Below are 18506 nucleotides of genomic sequence, written 5' to 3' on the forward strand. Positions count from 1 at the left end.
GTTTTATCAGAGCAAGTGTGTAACTCAAGATAAAGAAAATATCATGCTTTATTAACAATAAATATATAATTTTGGTTTTCGGACTAGTTTTGTGTTTTTTTATTTTTAACCATACATTAAGGAAAAAACGAGCATAATTTTGAGCATAATTTGGACACTGCTAGTACCATAATATGCCAATTTTACTAGCACAATCGATAAGGGCCTATGTGGGCGTGGCTCGAACTCATTTACACCCCTTATGTTCACTCAGCTTTTCTAGAAAAATTAAATCTGATTAATTCGCGCTCATAATGTTTGATAGTAATAAGGCAATTCAATTGTCTGAGTAGCCTGTAAAGTTCCCCTCTACGGCTCAATATCCTGAAAAGTCCCCTTAAGCTCACGGCGCCACAAGTCTAACGCCAGTCATTTTAGGATTACGCACCCACACTCCCCCCCGCCTGGGTTAACCTCCTTATATAAGGAGGGTGCTCGACGTATCTTAAAATGCTGGGGTTGTACATGCCCTATCTACTAACGGCGCCACAAGTCTAACGCCTGTCATTTTAGAATTCCCCTCCCTCCCCCGCCTGGGTTAACATTAAAGCGGGGGGGGGGGAGAGGGGAGGGGGGTACTAGTTGTTTCTTAACTGATGCTGGGTTACGCATGCCCTACTCTCGAATTTTCTCTTTTTTTCTTCCTGTTTACTCAACGTGAACTGAACTGGTTAACGCATTCAACCAGTTCTTGGAATGTGTGGGTTCAGAATATACGTCGTTCTTAAATTTCATGACTTGAAGAGTATGCCGTTGTGTAATCATATTCGAGTCAGTATTTCACTTCTCGAATGTTGTACGTCGCTGTGTCGCCGTAAAACGTCATTACGCTTACGATAGTGCCCGTCAATCATAACCGGCGACTTTCTGCACGCTCGTTTGGTTTCCGGGCAATATATATCATCATGAGCGTGTAAAACGCAGGAAACGTGAATGTGAAATCAGAGATTGGCTCGGAAGTTTTATTTTCAATATTTGACTCAACATGCTTACTTAAAAGTTTTAAAATCACTTTTCAGCAATATCAGATTATTTCCGAACAATGCCGGACGGTTCCGAAAACTGTTGCTTATATATACAGGAATTAACCTTGTAGGAAGTCGTTTTGCCTTCCCCTAGGCCACCCAGCCTGATACTTAATCCCCCTGACCCTCTTCCGCAGGAAGAAAAAGGGAAAAAATTCCTTTTCTGTCTGTAACAGTTCCTTGGCAAAATACTTGAAAATACTGTAACAATGTCCAACTAGTCCCATATTTATAACATATTGCATCTCAAGGTTGAAATGCACAGAAGACTGTGTCGCTGACAATGTCGAGAAAGCACATTGGAATTAATTGCCCCCACGTTCTCTCCTCCTGATCAAAGGAAACAGTCACGTGTGTTGATTAAAAAAGAAAACTCGGTGTTATAAAAACAAAACTCTGGGGATACTCCTATGAACTTGAATTTATTCTAGGTTATTTTTGATCAGCACATAAATACCGAAACTTCTACGTACTTTCCGAAAGTACAGTAATTTTATTGGACTCGGGGAGTATCGGAAGTGAAATGCAATACCTAAGAGTAGTTGATCGCCTTAATTTCAATGAACCGGTAAAATACTTAAACTTAAGCTTCTTTAATTTAGTAATTCTTCCTCGCTGCTTGCAGTGTTAACAGCATTTGTCCTCTTGGTATCCAAATTGCATATAACTATACAAATCCAAAGTTCAAGAGATTTTGAAGTACAAAGTACAAGATATTCCTCGCAATGTCAGAAGCGATCTCAGCCTGTTCGATTGAATTTAATTTGTTGCCGATACTTTTACAGAACACATAAAAAAGAAAGGCATTTTTGACTTGACAATAAAGTTGGATCGAAGTTCACAAGGTATTGCAAAATATAAACCTTTTTATGCCTCACCAAGTGCGTCAGCTCCTGTGATCATCTGACTGTGACAACATTAGCTAGTTGCAACAACATTCAAAACAAGCAAATATAATACGCAAACAGGGGCCAATATTGTAAATTTAAGTTTCTAAATAAATGGTTTCCTAAAAAATATCTGTATTAGTCTTGCCTTTAGTGCTCTGCTTTATATCTCTCTCTGTCATTGACAATACTGCCATGGCAACGTCAACGTCACCAGACAATACTGAAGCTTGGTTGGTAAGCCATTATAATGCATTATAAAAGGAGACTGAAACATCGAACGGCTATGAAATATACATGATGCCGGTAGGGCTTTCCTGAAACGACCTTTGTTGAGTAGATAGGCAATTCGTTTCGACATGTCGGGTCAGTCAATGTGGAATAGGAAGAACTCTTTCGCCATCTCGTCTCACGCAGCAAAGAAAAATATCCCTCAACAAGAAGATAATACTCCAAGTCGAAAGGTAAGTATTTCACTGTGATTTTCATCTGACATCCGGCTGCGAGAAGTTGCGATATTTTACAACCGTGGCTCACGCAATTTATCGGAGCGAAGAGAAACCAGGGGTCTAAATGGATACTCCACTTGGCATTTCTGCTCGTTCGTCTTCTTCGAAGGCAGAATAAATTGTAATTCAGCAGAATCGACAAGGAACTTCTTAACCTAGCTACACCGGTAATCTAGCTTTCATTCACACGTGTTAAAACTACCCGATTATTATTCTTTGGAAAAAAAATTCGAATCCGCGAAATGACCCAGAGGCGTTTTATATACCTGTTTAAGTCCAATGCCGTGACGATGGGTGACATATAAAGTGCTATTTGAAGATAATTTTAAAGTTGATCTACTAAGGGGAAGAGCAACAGTTTCGAGAACTCGAACTAGAGTTAAACAGGAAATGTAAAAATGTATGGGAAATATATTTTATCGCGGCGAGAAATGAACATGGCATATGAAGATAACATGGTGTTATTCTCTCGCCTTGAAACATTTCTGAAGCCTATTCCATCACAACACTCACTCAAGGGTTTGAAGTTTATGTAGCCTAACTGTGTATTTTATGTGCATTATTTTATTTCAGTATATTCGGCCACAGTATTCGCATCGCTCACTATCGAGAAGTAGTTCAATCGACAGTACAACAGGTTTGTGTTGTCAACAATTTATTTTAAAAAGTTGCAGTGCGATTATGAAGACATGGCTAAGTGAGTTTTACTCCAACATGAGCCTTAAGATAGTTGTCGTGGTTGTATAATCCTTTTATACTCTTGGTCGCCTAAACAGTTAACCCGGCAATTTTTTAGACATATTGGGAATCGACCCGCAACTCATAACAAGCTTAGCCGCAGTTTACTTCTGAATTCAGTTAACCTGACATGTCAACATATTTTTTCAAATATCACCAAAAATTTAACACCTAAAACTCTCTAATATTTTCCCTGAATTTATATTCATTGTGCTCATCTGGCTTTATCAAAGAAATTATTTGACGAATATCGTTGGCACTTTATGCAAATATCCTGTTTCTTTATATTGCGTGACCTTTTCAAGAAGCAGTTCGAAGCAGTTGTGTCATGATAGCAAAATGGCGTGGAACGGAAAATAGTCATTAGTAGGAGTCTGAATTAATCTATTTAATTTTCTAAACAAACAGATTATTCTGAGTTCTGGCCTAAAGCAATCTTACGCTTTGAAATTTTATATCGTCCTCTAACTTTCTCAAATGCTGAAATGCCAACAATATTTACAGTTGCAAGTTGTATTTTCCGATCCTTCTTTAAAGTGATCAAACTTGTATATTAGGTTACTACTTTATTTTATTATTAGTATATATATATATATTTAAAAAAAATGTTTAATATTGTTTCAGCTTCTAGTTAATTGCGATGTCGGCGCGTTTGTAACATTTCAACAACTTTCACGAACGAAAACGCGTCTACGGAATTCTGGGTTTTGGAACCTGTCTCATTTATGATCTTAATCTTGAACACAAAATGACTTGTTTCTATTGAACTACTTTCTCGCCTCTTGATTTATATATTTACTATTTTTAAATTTTATTTTAACCCATGTATCTCTACAAATAAACTGCATTTCTAATACAAGCGATCAGAAATTGACATGTTGCGTGACTTGAACAATTTTGGAATTTACCTTGGTGCCGAATCAAAACAATAATTTTCGTTGCATGGGGGGTCGTAGTGTGTGGCTTTTGAAACTAGCATAGACCATTCCCCATAGCACGTATTTTTTTCTTATTTTTTTCGTTTTTTTGTTATTGTTCCGTTACAAACCACCGGCAGAAGTATTTGTTGTCGCTGTGGCACACAGGCCAGGTGTTTTTGATAAGACACTCTTGTTCACAACCAAGAACGAAACCTCAGGCGAACTTTTATTATATTCCAAGCGATACAGATCGCATATCTAACCGTAACATGTCACCGCAAAGATAAGATAGATCGACAGCGAATGCAAAATGCGAACAGAAACAGAACAGGGTTGTCACGCTTCCGTGCAAGTGGCACAGGCAGATTACACAACGTTCTTTCTAACCTTGGTCACAAGATCATTTATATCTTATTGTCCTCTTGTTTTATTTCTGCCTGACAATGCGTGACCAGTCTGTTCTTTGTCACGCTTTCACATGGATATCACGTGCGTGGCTCTGTATGGTGTGACATTATGTAACTTTATTACATGACCTGTCTGTGGCACGTGTCTATGATACATTGCAACGTCATTGCGTGTACTTTGGCCAAGAGGGTTATATTGACATTTGAGGGGTTAATCGACCTTTCATTAACCAATGCCTGTAATAAATCTTGAACGGTACTTTGCATGTTCTCACCTGGAAATTGTTACGCTTGATGAGGATATAAAAATAAATTCATTCGAGTCGAACATAATAAAACCTAAGGCTAGAACATTTTTTTAAAAGTTTTATTCAAACAATGATGCGTGCAGATAATTGCCATGTATTCACAGCAATATAACTATGACGCCACTATTTCACCTTATTGGCACCAGCGCGAACTGTATTGGGAAGCATTGGCCACTATCATCAGTGCTATAGAGGCACCATGCCAATATAGGCATTTGCAGTGAGCGAATACATAAGAACCTCTTTTCTCTGATATGAATGAACTCTTTGGATTCAGTGCTAATCCAAAAACAACACATGTGAAAAAAAGAAAAGAAAAGAAGCTCAAAAAGAAAAAAAAAAAGAAAAAGAGAAGAAAGTGAAAAGGACACAAACTGGCACCGATAAAACAAATCGCGAACACAGCGTCCAAACTTCTGTTGAGAACAGTACGGAATGACGAAATGAAGATTTCTTATTTCTTACTGGAGCACCTCGAGCAATTTTTCTCATTGACCCTGAGAAAATGTGCTTGGTGTTACAGTAAATTAAAGAGAGACTAGACACAGTTGCTTTCCACAAACTTTTACAGATTAACTGTGCGCATATATGCAGTTTTAAAGGTTTTGATTCTCTGGACAAAATCCTGTGGTATTATCATTCAAATCAACTCAACGGAGGAATTTTTAAGTGGCCTTTTATTTTATTTCCATTATATTTTATGATATTTAGTAAATTAATGGGGCATTTTTTTTTTTGAATTTCAGTAGTTTTTGATTTCTGTGGGGCAAAAGAAAACTAAATAGGTACCTCAAAATCAGGTTTATTGTAAAAGACTGGAATCTGCATTCGAATTAAAAACGGTCTATTCGTAGACTGATGTATTTTTCGATTCTGTGCTATTTTGGAAACCTGACTTTGAAATATTTATCTACAACCGCAAGTTGACCATCATAACTTTCGAGTGTAAAAAATATATATTATTTTTTCCTGGCATTTCCTTTATTCTGTATGTATCAGTTACGACAGCTCTATACTAAACACTTACATGGCGGCAGAAATGTGTTAACAGCAAAGGAAAGCGGATTTAGTTTGGACAGCAGCGCTTTAATAGGAATTCTTTCGAAAGTCAATATATATATACATTTAATCAATATTAAAGAAGACTACGGTATTCCCTCATTTCTGGCTAAGTGTTGTCGGCGCTTGGTATTGTAACGACTTTCAAAAATTGCGTCACTTGAATGCTTGTATGTATTGATTTAACAGCTATTTGTTATTGATATTATAACGCTTCTCGAAAACTCAGACTCTTAAGAATTTTAACACTGAATTGGAAATTCTAAGGCTCACGTAAAAGATGCAGCATTCTCGTGACAACTCTAAGTTTATCGCTGCTGTATATAGTATATTGGAAACAAAATAGACATGATATTTCCCTGTTAGAGACCTCTGCTAGCAGGGCAACCTGATAAGCATGCGCAAGTGAAATATTTTAGCCAGTTAAAGTGGTGACGTAGCCTGTGTACAGCAAGATTTTTTTGAGGGGAGGGGCGGCTGTACGCAGGCTAGTGGTGACGGGGCAAAGAAAATTTAGCAGCAAAGAACCCTGTGAGGTCGCCCCCTCTCTTTTTCCTCTCGCTCTCCATTTCACGCTACTCTCCAGTACCTGAACAGGGGCACCCATCAACTGTTTTCTGCATGTAAAATATCTGTTCGGAGAAGCCAAAATTGGTTAGAATTTTCTATAGCTTGAGGAAGGCTAAAAGTTTCTAGAGGACCGTCCATTCATATACAATTTTCGAAGCTTATCTCATAAACTGCCTACGATTTTCTGAAGTTTAATTTTTCGCATTTCACTCCCCAGGTTAAGCTATTTTTTGTCGAAAAAGGAACCCTAAATCTTTCGGATTCGAAAATGCGATGGAGAGAGGAATCAGAAAAAATTCCTAACTTGGTAAAACTTTAAATTGCATCTAAAATTTTCGGGAAAATAATACTGAAGCCCTCATAATCTGGAAAAGACTCAAGTTGCCTTAGGACGATCGAATAGATAAAAATTTTAAAGCGCCGCTTAGAATGCATTTCTAGAGTACTAAAAGTACTCTGGATAGACTAACAAAGAATTATAATGCATTTAGGAGGAAACCGTCGTTTGATGCCCCTGTCTGAAGCCCTAGAACAAGCAACTTCCATCTTAAATAACTTGCAGTTTGGAGCAACCATGCATTCGGTGGCAAAGAGTTGATGCAAAATATCACAGATTTAGGATAGTATATTTGAAGAAAATTTCGACCAATAAATAGCGATCAGGCTGCAACCCCTTTTCCGTGGTAGAGGTCAAGATGCGCCTCTAAATTTAAATGTTGAAATATTTAAAAACTTTGTCCTTCCAATGAAGCGTGCAGTTTATATTAGCATTATTTCTCAGTCACTGTTTTTTATGCTGATGACGTACAAGTAACCCTAAAATCGTAATTGTAAATGCTATCGAAAACTGTACTTAATTGCTCAAGTTGGACGATCTTCACTGATAAGTAAATTCAAACTTTTATAAAAATCCTTTAACTTGAAACCGACTCACTAAAAGTTTTTGATCTTCCTAAATTGGGGCTTTTCAATATTTCTTACGTGGAATTTGTCTTATTTGACTTTGAAAAGGCGTCATGAGTTACGTAATACATAAGTAATCATATTGCTTTTCAAGCACTCGCCTATACGGAGATAGTGCACACACACTGTGGCCTTATTTATCGACGTTTAGCCAGATTATTTCTTGCCATAGTTCTCTAACTCACAAAATTAATCCAAGAGCCGCACAAAAAATGAGCTCTCTGATTTTACCTTTTGCGGCGAGTTCGAAATTTTCTACACGCGTATGTCCTTTTACGCCAATTCAGAAATACTTGCGGGTGATGGTTGATTTGTTTGATATTTCTCGGCGGCGGAAATCTGCGACGCTATGGCGCAGTTACACTTAGGCCCGGTTCAGACGCCACTCCACTCATGTGCTGAATCTAACTGATGAATTAAGTACGGCAAAAGAGTGGTGTCTGAATCAATTTGCTACGGCAGTTTTAGTTAGGTGCGGCAAAATCGTTTGGTGCGGCAAAAGTTCGACAGGGTCTGTCGTTGTCGAACTTAACTTATGCTCGACACACGGTGTGCCGTCCGAATCAGATATCGCGCCAGTGTCGCTCCAAAGTCGAACTTATTCTGTTAGGTTCGGCACAGGAAAAGTACCGCGTCTGAACAAGGCCTGGCTTGTTCCTCCGCACCAGGGACGCACGTATAAGCATAAACATAACATGGTCTTACTAGTGACGCAGGCATAAGCATATAAGGATGAAGATAAGGCCGAAACTTATGCTCGCCCCACATAAGGGTATCCAAGACAGTCGTTGATTCTGGATTCCACGCCGTGGATTCCGAATTTAAGGTACTGGATTCCAGTCTTTGTCTGTTGAACTTAGACCCTGTATTCCAATCTTTAGTGGGATTCCGGATTTCTTGAGCTGTATTCCGTATTCCAAAGCCCAGGATTCCGGATTCCACGAGCAAAACGTTTCCGGATTCTCTGAAATGGGAGCGATTATAGCCTGCGAGCAAGCTCTCCATTTTGGGGCTATCGTGAAAAGTAGACGACGAAAAAGCGGGGGTGGGAGGGAGAGAAAGCCTTTCCTTGGCCCCTCGAGGCGCGCTTCGTTCGCCCAAATAGAAGAGCTTGCTTGCAGGCTAGCCTTGACATAAGCATGCGCAAATGCATAAACACAACAATATCAAAATCTTGCGTTCTTTTAATGCTTATGTTTATGTCACAGCCCTCCTAACTAGCGCACAAGCTTGTTTGCGTCGCAAAGGACAAGGCAGGCTTAAGCTTTTGTCAGGTTTCGGCGTTAGAATTTCAGACTACCAGTTGTCCCTTATTTTTCTTAGGAATCTATGATGGGCGAAATAAGCGGACGCGCGTGAAAATCGCCATGCGCTCACAAAAAAACATGTGCTCCTTCTCCGCGCGTGTGACGATTTCAACGCAGGCGCTCACGCCGAGCTCGACAATGTCAAGAATGTTAATCCAGCTCGCTTTGTCCTAAAAAAACGCTACCGCTTTCGTTGAAGGCTACAAAATTATCATCTTTAACGAAACAACTAGAGGCACATGAGCAAGGATCTGAAAATAAATGTAAAGAACCTTGTTATTTAAGACAAACAAATCTAAGAGAAAAGAATTCTAATAATTTACGGTAAATTATTTAAACAGCGAGTGCGCTATAAAAAGACGCTTCTCCGCCGGAGAAACTCTGGCGGGCTCCTTTGATGTGCAGTTCGCGAAAGATATGCAAAGTCAAAGTGGATATTTCTCCTTTCTGGCGTACTTCAATTTAATTTTTAGCATTTTCTTCAGGCTGAGAAAAAGAAGTTGTTTTCAGGGTGTTTTTTAGCCTGAATGGCAGGTGTAGAAGGGGTAGGGGGATCCGGAGGAAAAGGAAAAGGGAGGGGGCCGGGGGTTGGGAAGAGAGGGCCTTTTCCCTTGTAATATTTCCCTTTCGCGCTTTTCTCTCCCTCCCCCCTCCTTTTTTTCTGGCCTGCTTCCTTTGGCCGACTTTATTTAACCTCGGTTAGTAACGACTGTGGAGCAGCGCCGATATCCTTGTTCTGGCCCGCCAACGGACTCAACGAATAACCGGAAATGCGTTTCGAATCTCCCTCCAAGCTGATTGGCAAATCGGCAATGGCTCTTTTAACAGGCCATTCATGGCGAGTACTCAAATCCTGGTACACAGGTGGGGCCCAGAACAAGGATTTCGGCGCTGTTTCGTGGCGCAGGCTATGCCGAAATGCTCCATGTTCTCCTTTATTCGCAAACGTCTGCAAGTCTTAACTTATTTGTATAATGAACTCGGATGAAACTCCTGTAAGGAATGCTTGCTAAGATGAAAAGGACCACTAATGAACGCATGTACCGTAAATCCTCTATTAAGCCCCCTCTCTCAAATAAGCCCCCTATCTAATAAGCCTTCCTTTTCAGGGGAAGAAAGTTAATAAGTCCCTCTCTCTTTTAAGCCCCCCCCCCCACCCCTCCCCCCGTCCTCTCCCCCTTATTATTATTCACTAATAAATGATAAATGGTAGTCTCTATTAATCAAGTACGACTGTAAAACTAATCCAGGATGGTTTATTCACGTGTTGGAAGTTCGGGATGATTTGTTGTTGATCCTCGGCTGCATGACCTCCAACGTCTTCTACTTTAGCTTTTTCACTTTGCATTGTAGTCATTTATGGAGAACTGATACCACCATCTTCGCTAGTTCAAATGAGCCCCCCCCCCCCCCCCCCCCCTCGCCTCGTGGTATTCGTGATTATAGCTCCAATTGTGGATCATTTTTATCGGCCTTGTTTTAAATTTTATTTTTCTTCGTTTTTGGTTATGGTTATCTGTGATAATTATTTGAGTTTGACGGCAAAAGAAAAAAAAGTTTATTCTAAGATGAATGTGAACCACAACATCTGACAATTTGCTATAATAGTACCGTAAACGTGATTATATGGGATTAAGGCGAGGTCTAGTCGTCTTGTTGCTATTAATATATGGGCCTTTATGAAACACTGAGACATATTGCATGTATTGCAGTTGATTTGAAAATGAAAAGATAATAAAAATGAAATTTCTGATAAACGAAAAACTCCCATTGGATCGCAGACGTAATCTAACTCCCGGTTAGTAACTTTTCATAAATTTAGTTCCGTCTGTGGCGCAGCCTACGAGTTCCTTGAGTGACTTTTTCTTCGTTCATTTTTCTTGTTTTGGAATGTTCCTTTTTTGGACTGTTAGTACCGAGGAAATCGGAGCAAGAAGCTCAGACCATTTGTAGGCAATTGTTTATTACATTATTTCCTTATTATTATTATTATTATTTTTTTCACGTGTTTCATTTAAGTGTCACTGTCACTAAGGACCAGGCAGGGTCCGCGGATCGAGGTCGGCCGATTACCTCCAAATTTTCAGCATTTTTTCTCTATCAGATAAGATTACGATCGGTGGTATTTTTAGTAAAATAAAATTAATTTCTTAGAATTTTGACCACCCCCCTAGTTTTTGGTGCTATTTTGCCCACGTGAGACGGAAAATTTGGGTAAACTTCCACGACGAATTTTACTTACTTGGCATTAGCCTTATTCATTTATACGAACTGTACATACTTTCCAGCCTATAACCAGCTCATGTCTCCAATATAAACGAATTTTGTTAAAAATAACTTACTTTGGAGCGGTTCCAAATATCATCACTTCGTGGCTATCGCAAGTAAGAAGAATTTTGGCAATTTTCCAATCTGGTTTTCTCTAAAGTGCGGCAGTTTATATCCAGATCAAAACTATTTTTTATTAGTCTGTCATAAAGTCTTTACAAATACGCAAACTCTTATTTGGCAAGTTAAAATCTCGTCGCGTGAGCTTTCTCACAACTTTAACCTAATTTCCTAATTTGCATAGTTGTAGTTTTTCCGGGAAAAATTTCACGCTTGATTTGCGACTTGTTGCAGGCGTTTATTGGCTTCCTTACTATCACTAAGAGAAAAACATTACTTTTTCAGGTAAGTGGCCATAGTTCATCGGCCTATTTTGTCATTTGGTAGGTCAAAATCCCCTCCCGTAAGCTTTCTTCAAATTTAACTAATTTGCATGTTGTCGAATTTCCCCGGGAAAACTTCACCTGTCTGTTGATATTATATACAAGCGATGATAACCCTGCACGTAATTAATTATTAATTTTTATGAGGTTCTTGTTTTTGAAACTAATTGTTGTTTCGATCTTGCAGACGTTGACAGTCCACAAATTTGGGGCGAACATAACAATTCTGTCATTTCACTAAACATGGACATGCAAATTAATATGCCAGACAGGCTCAAGATTGTGTTTTGTAAAGTAGTGAATAGTTTTGGAGACTAACAGAGTTAATGTTTTCTCCACGTGTGATGGAAGGCAAACAGGCTGCCGAAATGACAGTCAATTCGTGGCAGAGGAAATGCAATTCGAACAGATGCGCAAATTAGTGAGTCGAAACTTAATGCATTATAACGTAACAGATTTGACACAACGTTACTAAAGTTGATCAATCCGTGTGCATTGCTGCTGAAATCTTCCGGCACTGCTCTTTTGTCTAGGAAGAAAACCGAATTGGTTTCATCCATGGTAGCATTCAAGCATAGCGACGGACAGCTGGTGTTTAGCAGTATGTAAAAATCCTTGCAGTTTTTTGTTTTACTGTGTTTACCATAGCATTCATTCAGTTTGCAGTCTTATATTGCTCACGATTTTTTAATTTACAAGTATTTATAAACCCTGTTATCGAAGGGTCTCCCTGTACCTATCTAAAAGGCCCCAATGGAGAAGATTGGGGTAGAAGCATAGAGATCCTCCCTACTAAAACCATGTAACGTTATTTTTGAAAACACGTGCAACTCTCAGAGAATATTTGAATGGCATCAAAGAAAGTTTTTTTTCTTGACAGTGGTCCGCTTGTCGTCAGGTGTAGCAGATTGCAGATTTATTTCAGAGCTGCCAGTTTGAGTGAGTCAAGCTTCTTGTTTTTTACAAGTTCGCAGATATTGCTAATGCCCACGATGATTGGATGGCTTGGTTTGCCCATATCATCCATCACCAAACTTCTAAGGGTGTCAAACGCTATTTCCAACTCGGCAGCCTCGGTGTCTTCCTCCGAGATTTCCTCCGCATCAATACCCCTATGACGCAGCGCCGCTGTCTGACGTGAAAACAGGCTACTGATCTGCTGCGCAGTCCTCCACTCTTCAGGCTTAAACGTGGGCTCTCCGTCCTCATTTCTGAGGGTCTTCATCTCCCTCGCTACCCGTACAGGATCGGCCTTGTTTCCAGTTCTTGTACCCTCTTCGAATTTCTTCATCAAGAAGAAATCATATCGTACTGGCCTGACACCGGTTCTCACCCCTACTTCTCTAAGACTTAACAAGAGAGGCCCATTGTGGTAACATCCAGCGTTATCCGATCGGAGGTAGGCTGTTGTCACCCCTGGATACTCCAGTTTGACTTTTTGCAGCAAGTCCTCTATTATTGAAAGAACTGCAAAGCTATTTTGGGTGCAGTTGTTGAAAATGTGTACAAAACACTCGACTTCATGCTTGCTCTCCACTGTTGCTCTAGTGATGACTGCACTGATATGCCAGCTTCTTCCTCTCTTGCCAAAAAAATCACTCATGTGTTCTCTGTATTGCACAGGCAGAAACTTCATTGCCCAGTCCATTACGACAAGACACGAGTTGTCGTCTAGCTTCTCGAGAATATCTTGCTTGGCTTCGTCCTGGTTACTTGACCGTAGCAAGTGATTCTTCCACGCTTGTATGTTGCGCACACTCTCAGTGTACTTAAACCTCCACCTAACCCTCTCCTCTTCCGTCATGTCCGCTTTGTCTTGCATCTCTGCCACCTGTTTCAGTACTCCTTCTAGACTCTCACAGCGCTCACATTCGTAGCAATGTTCATGATCACATTCGCCCCTGAACTCCCATGCACTACTGTCACTTAGTGCGTGGACCGTGCAGTGATCACTGCAATTTTCTCCTCGTCCGATGTGTGTCTTGAAATCATTCTTTAAGTACCTTTTTGCATCCTTTAGAAATTTCTGAGTGGCAGTAACGTTGATGCCCTGATCTGCTAAGGCCTCCAACATAGAAAAGAGTTGATCAAAAGCCTCTGTACCCTCTGCAGTGGTGTTGTCAAGTCCCTGAAGGGATTTCTGCATAGAGGCCGAACACACTTCAATCATTCGGTAGAGAGAACGCTGGCTCGCCGGCTCGAACTCTTGTTCTTTACAATAGTCTAAATATTGTCTGATGATGCGTGAAGGAATGACGGTCCTAATGACTGCTGGTATGACAATTTTCTCCCCCGAGTCAAGCTTGAGAGTCTTTGTCCCGAACGCCACGTCTTGGACAAATTCTGGTCTGGAGATATATTCAATGAAATGATCCACCTTTTCATGCTCAATTCTTGTACGGAAACTAGGAATTTCAGGGAGAGGCTGGCCTTTCCCTGCGTCTGTTGCATGTTGGCGAGCTTGATCGATGCGCCATTTGGAAAGCCTAGGGATCATCTCTTGAAGCTCAGCTCTTGAAAAGTCGTCTGCAAAGAGGGAAAGGATCTATCGCTTTGTTTGCCAATGACCTGCTTGCTCATAGGCATTGACTAAAATGTCGACAAGACCAGAGTTGGGATCAAAACGCTTGCGCTTTCCTTGGTTGTCTCTGTTTGGATCCAAAAGTACCTCCGTTTGTAACGCCTTCCAAACCAGTTCCTCTTGACCGGGAGTGATGACAGACAATGAAGTCACTATAGTCTCCTTAGCTTTGCGGATGTAATATCGCTGCTGGGTGTCGGAGACGTCGTCCCAGGTCGTGTTCAGGCTGGACATTACGGGGCTGTAGCGGCCACCTGAGATGCTGTGGACAGCTTCGTTTAATTTCTGCCATCTCGTCAACCCATAAACTAATCTCTTCGTCTGGTATCGAGGCTTGGGACGAATGGGACTGCAAAGAGACTGTTTCTAACCCCTCACCAGTGCTTGAGACCGCTGCACACACCGTGGCTGGCAATGTGCTCTCCTCACAAACAGTAATGACAGAGACAGTGGCAGAATCAGACTCCTCGATCTCGTCTCCAGTCACCAAGGTGTCTGAGTAAGGATCCTGAAGCGTAATAAAATAGATTAGCAATTTATGGACAAGATCGTCAACAATTCCACAAAGATCTCCAATACATGTAACTGTGGAAACTCTATATGTGTTTCCTAGCCGCTGCCAAAGGGTGTCCTCGCATCTTTGTTGTTGCTGGTCTCTTCAAGCACTGGTCAAGACCAATTTGTCATTCAGAAAACATTCAGATGTAGTCGAGTAATTGTTCTCGACGCGCGATCTGAAAACTCTAGACATGGCTATCATTATAACTAGGTCCCAAGCCTCTTGGAAATCGACCACACCTTAACGATTCCAAATGGCTACCCATTGAAGAAAAGACAGGAAAACCAACAAAGGTACGTGTTATTCATGTTGTCAGTTGTTATAGATATCAGTGCACCTGTTGGCGGTATCAAAACATCCTCTGATTATATGGTCAGTTACACTATGCTTAGTTACACTAAGCTGTGACTGGCCAATGTGTACTAGCTTACCTGCTCTCCAGACATGAAACCGTGAGCCTTACGGGATTTGTAGTGTGCTCCACGGCAGCTGGAACACACAGCTGTCATAAAAAATGATTATAATAAATAGATTAACAATACTGACAACAATAACCAACACGATCACCATCAACGTGATTGACCCTTTATACCGTCACCATCGTCTTTATGGTTATCGTTATCATACCCATCATCAATATACAGTCAAGAGACATATATATTCGTCACTTTCAATATGGCGGCGTTTACGCGCGCTGTTTTAACTTCGTTTACGGTAAATTTAAGTTTAAAATCACCTTAGTATTTGGTAAGATGACCCGTCATTTTGATAACATTGTCTAGGCGATCAGGAATGGGCTGGTAAAGCTTTCATATTCAATCTAATTGGATCTTCCGCTACACACTCTCAGTTTCACGAAGAAGGTCATTCTTGGTAGCGATATTTTCAGTGGACTTTTGTAACTCTCTCTTGATGTAAAGCCAAATATTTTCTATTATATTTAAATCTGGAGACTGTGCTGGCCATTCCATTAAGGGTACTTTGCTTTATCTTTATAATTATTTACATTGTGTGCTCCGCTGTGAACTGGCGTATTGCCATCCATGAACATGTAGTCTTTGTCTTCTAAGTACTAAACAACTACTGGCCATACATTACTTTCTAGGATGTAAATGTACTTGGCAGAGTTGCTGTTGCCTTCAACTGAAGTCACACTTCCAACACCATCATATCAAAAACATCCCCAGATCATCAAATTTATCTTTTGTTCCACCTGTGATAGTCGTTCTTAGAATGCTCAACAGTCTTGACAGTTCAGCTTTGTTTTTCACGGATTCTGACAAAGTAACAATTAATTCTTTTGTCTCTGCAGACAGTTAAGCACTTTGTCGACTCACGAGTGCTGAATACTGTTTATCAGAAGCAAAACAAAATAACTGTGATCTTTTTTTGCGACCACCCGTTGCAGTTACTGTTGAATAAATGACTGAACGATGTGTCAAAACACAAACAGCTTTTGGTCGTTTCCTTTTGGGAAGTTTGAAATTTTTTTCTTGCTCTTAGTCGGATGTTTGTTTGTTTTTATTTTTATATAATTTTCCCGCCTTTATTGACCGATGTCGCGCTCCGCATCTAGTTTTCCCCCGCGTAGTGTGCACAACGCGGGTAAGAATTTCGCGCGTTATTTTTGATAGTGACGAATACTTATGTCCATTGACTGTAGTTTGTGTCACTCACGTAAGACCAAATTAAAGTGCGGTAATTTGCTTTCTTAACAGCTAAAGAAAGGAAGGTGAGTGAAATAAGGAGTGTTTGGGTGTCCCTTGCAGCCCCACCCAACTTCCCATTCCCTCTACTCCCCCTCCTAGTTCTCCTCTTCCCCCGTCCTCTCCCATTTGGCGTCATCTTGCAGGCGGGGTGCTTGATTAGCAAATTACCACTTCAATCCACCTCGAAACACTACCCCAACGTCCCCTCTCCCTCCCCTTTTCCGAAAAAGTCAGAAGGATATCAGACAATGCAACAGAATTAGGCAATGCCTTTGTATATTTAAACGAGTCGACTAAAAGAGAAAAGCTCATTCAAATACAAAAAGCAATGGCATCGGATTACGTTTTGCTTCGTTCCCTTAGCATATTCCGATAAAGAAATAAACTTTATGTACTAACCATATCCATAAGCACAAAGTAAAATAAGTACCTTCGAAATAAAGGTTTCGTTTGTATTTACCAGTGAAGTCCATACTACAACTCTAAGTATTAAGGCTGCGGTCTGGCTGCACCCGATTTGTACTTACCCGACCCAATGGGAACTGTGGCTTGGTGAAATTGATAAATTTCTTCCGACAAGGTGGCGTTTACGCGGCGCGGTTTCTTTATAGTTTTCCGCGGTCCTCGATGACTTGGATACGAGCATGTGTTGCTCTTTCTGCCAGCCCAGTCTGTAGTTAGTTTTTTTCTGTGTCTCGGGCATATTGTCATTGACATTTTCTCGTTATCTGTTGTAACAAAGTATCCAGCTCTATTCAGGATCAGGTCAACCTCATTAACGTTTTCGTCTCCGGTTCGCAGTTGCCCTGAGCTGACTCCCAGGCTTAGTAGATGTGCAGTGATGTCTAGCTTGCACGCCAACAGGGGTACAACCTGCGACCCCGTGCCCTCCAAACTACAGCAGAATCAGGAGAACTGAACGAACAAGTCAAACTAACATCCATATTGAAAACAGCAAAATCAGCTGAACAGGACAGCTGTCTGCAGATAATCAGATAAGGGATGGAAAATTATCTTTCCCTGAAGTGTACTTCTACCAAATAACAGAACCGCTCAATATTTCAAAGAGTTTGACAGTGAAGTATAGTATAATATGCAGGCCACCTATCTGAAAAAGTAATGTGTTGCTCTTAGTCACAAACACCGGGAATATGTCGCAAATTAATAAAGCGTGAAATATTTCCGGGAAAAACGACAATTATGCAAATTAGGAAATTAGGGTAAAGTTGTGAGAAAGCTCACGCGAAGGTATTTTAACTTGCCAAATAAGACTTTGCGTATTTGTAAAGACTTTATGACAGGCTAAAAAAAAATAGTTTTGATCTGGATATAAACTGCCGCACTTTAGAGAAAACCAGATTGGAAAATTGCCAAAATTCTTCTTACTTGCGATAGCCACGAAGTGATGATATTTGGAACCGCTCCAAAGTAAGTTATTTTTAACAAAATTCGTTTATATTGAAGACATGAGCTGGTTATAGGCTGGAAAGTATGTACAGTTCGTATAAATGAATAAGGCTAATGCCAAGTAAGTAAAATTCGTCGTGGAAGTTTACCCAAATTTTCCGTCTCACGTGGGCAAAATAGCACCAAAAACTAGGGGGGGTGGTCAAAATTCTAAGAAATTAATTTTATTTTACTAAAAATACCACCGATCGTAATCTTATCTGATAGAGAAAAAATGCTGAAAATTTGGAGGCAATCGGCCGACCTCGATCCGCGGACCCTGCCTGGTCCTTAGTGACAATGACACTTAACATACCGAAAGAAGCTACATTTCCTGTGTCTGTATATATCGCTATTATCTGTGCCAGTAGCAGTGGGAGTACGTCTTGTGGGGTCTGGGACGAGGGCGAGCAGACGTTCACAGCTGGGGAGTGGGAAGGGAGGGGTGGGAAGAAGGAAGACATTCTGTTGTCTCGTTGCGTTGGAAATCGCGGAGACAAATTCGAACATGAGTTAAACAGTCTTGTTTTCCATTCACTGGGGCGAAAATGAAACAAAAAACCGGATAATTAATACTTCATTTCTACCGGAAGATCATTCAGCTGCACTGTGCACGTGCCTCGAGTCAGAGAATTTTCTGTTTGGAATGATAAAGGCAAATTTTTAAAGCTGTGGATTAGAATACCCATTCCGACCAGAGCATTTTGACCAATACATGTGCACCACGACAGTATCGACGATGTCTGCCTAGTAGACTTGCAGTAGATA

General features: G+C 40.5%; 2 protein-coding genes across 2 annotated transcripts in view; one reads left to right on the plus strand and one right to left on the minus strand.

Annotated features, from left to right (window-relative positions):
- Window positions 1-2200: 2200 nt before the first annotated feature.
- LOC140923730 (S-adenosylhomocysteine hydrolase-like protein 1) overlaps window positions 2201-18506 on the plus strand; it is a 33200-nt gene continuing 16894 nt past the window's right edge. The window contains exons 1-2 of the mRNA XM_073373804.1: window positions 2201-2415; window positions 3034-3097. Coding sequence (XP_073229905.1) covers window positions 2311-2415; window positions 3034-3097 — 169 coding nt within the window. The 5' untranslated portion in view covers window positions 2201-2310. The remainder of the gene's footprint in view (window positions 2416-3033; window positions 3098-18506) is intronic.
- LOC140923459 (uncharacterized) lies at window positions 12360-14258 on the minus strand. Its single transcript, XM_073373552.1, has 2 exons — window positions 14012-14258; window positions 12360-13969 (listed from the first exon to the last, which is right to left on the minus strand). Exons 1-2 carry the CDS (start codon window positions 14256-14258, stop codon window positions 12360-12362), a joined length of 1857 nt encoding a protein of 618 aa, XP_073229653.1.

The sequence above is a fragment of the Porites lutea genome, chromosome 13 (genome assembly GCF_958299795.1).
Source record: "Porites lutea chromosome 13, jaPorLute2.1, whole genome shotgun sequence".
Lineage (NCBI taxonomy): Eukaryota > Metazoa > Cnidaria > Anthozoa > Scleractinia > Poritidae > Porites > Porites lutea.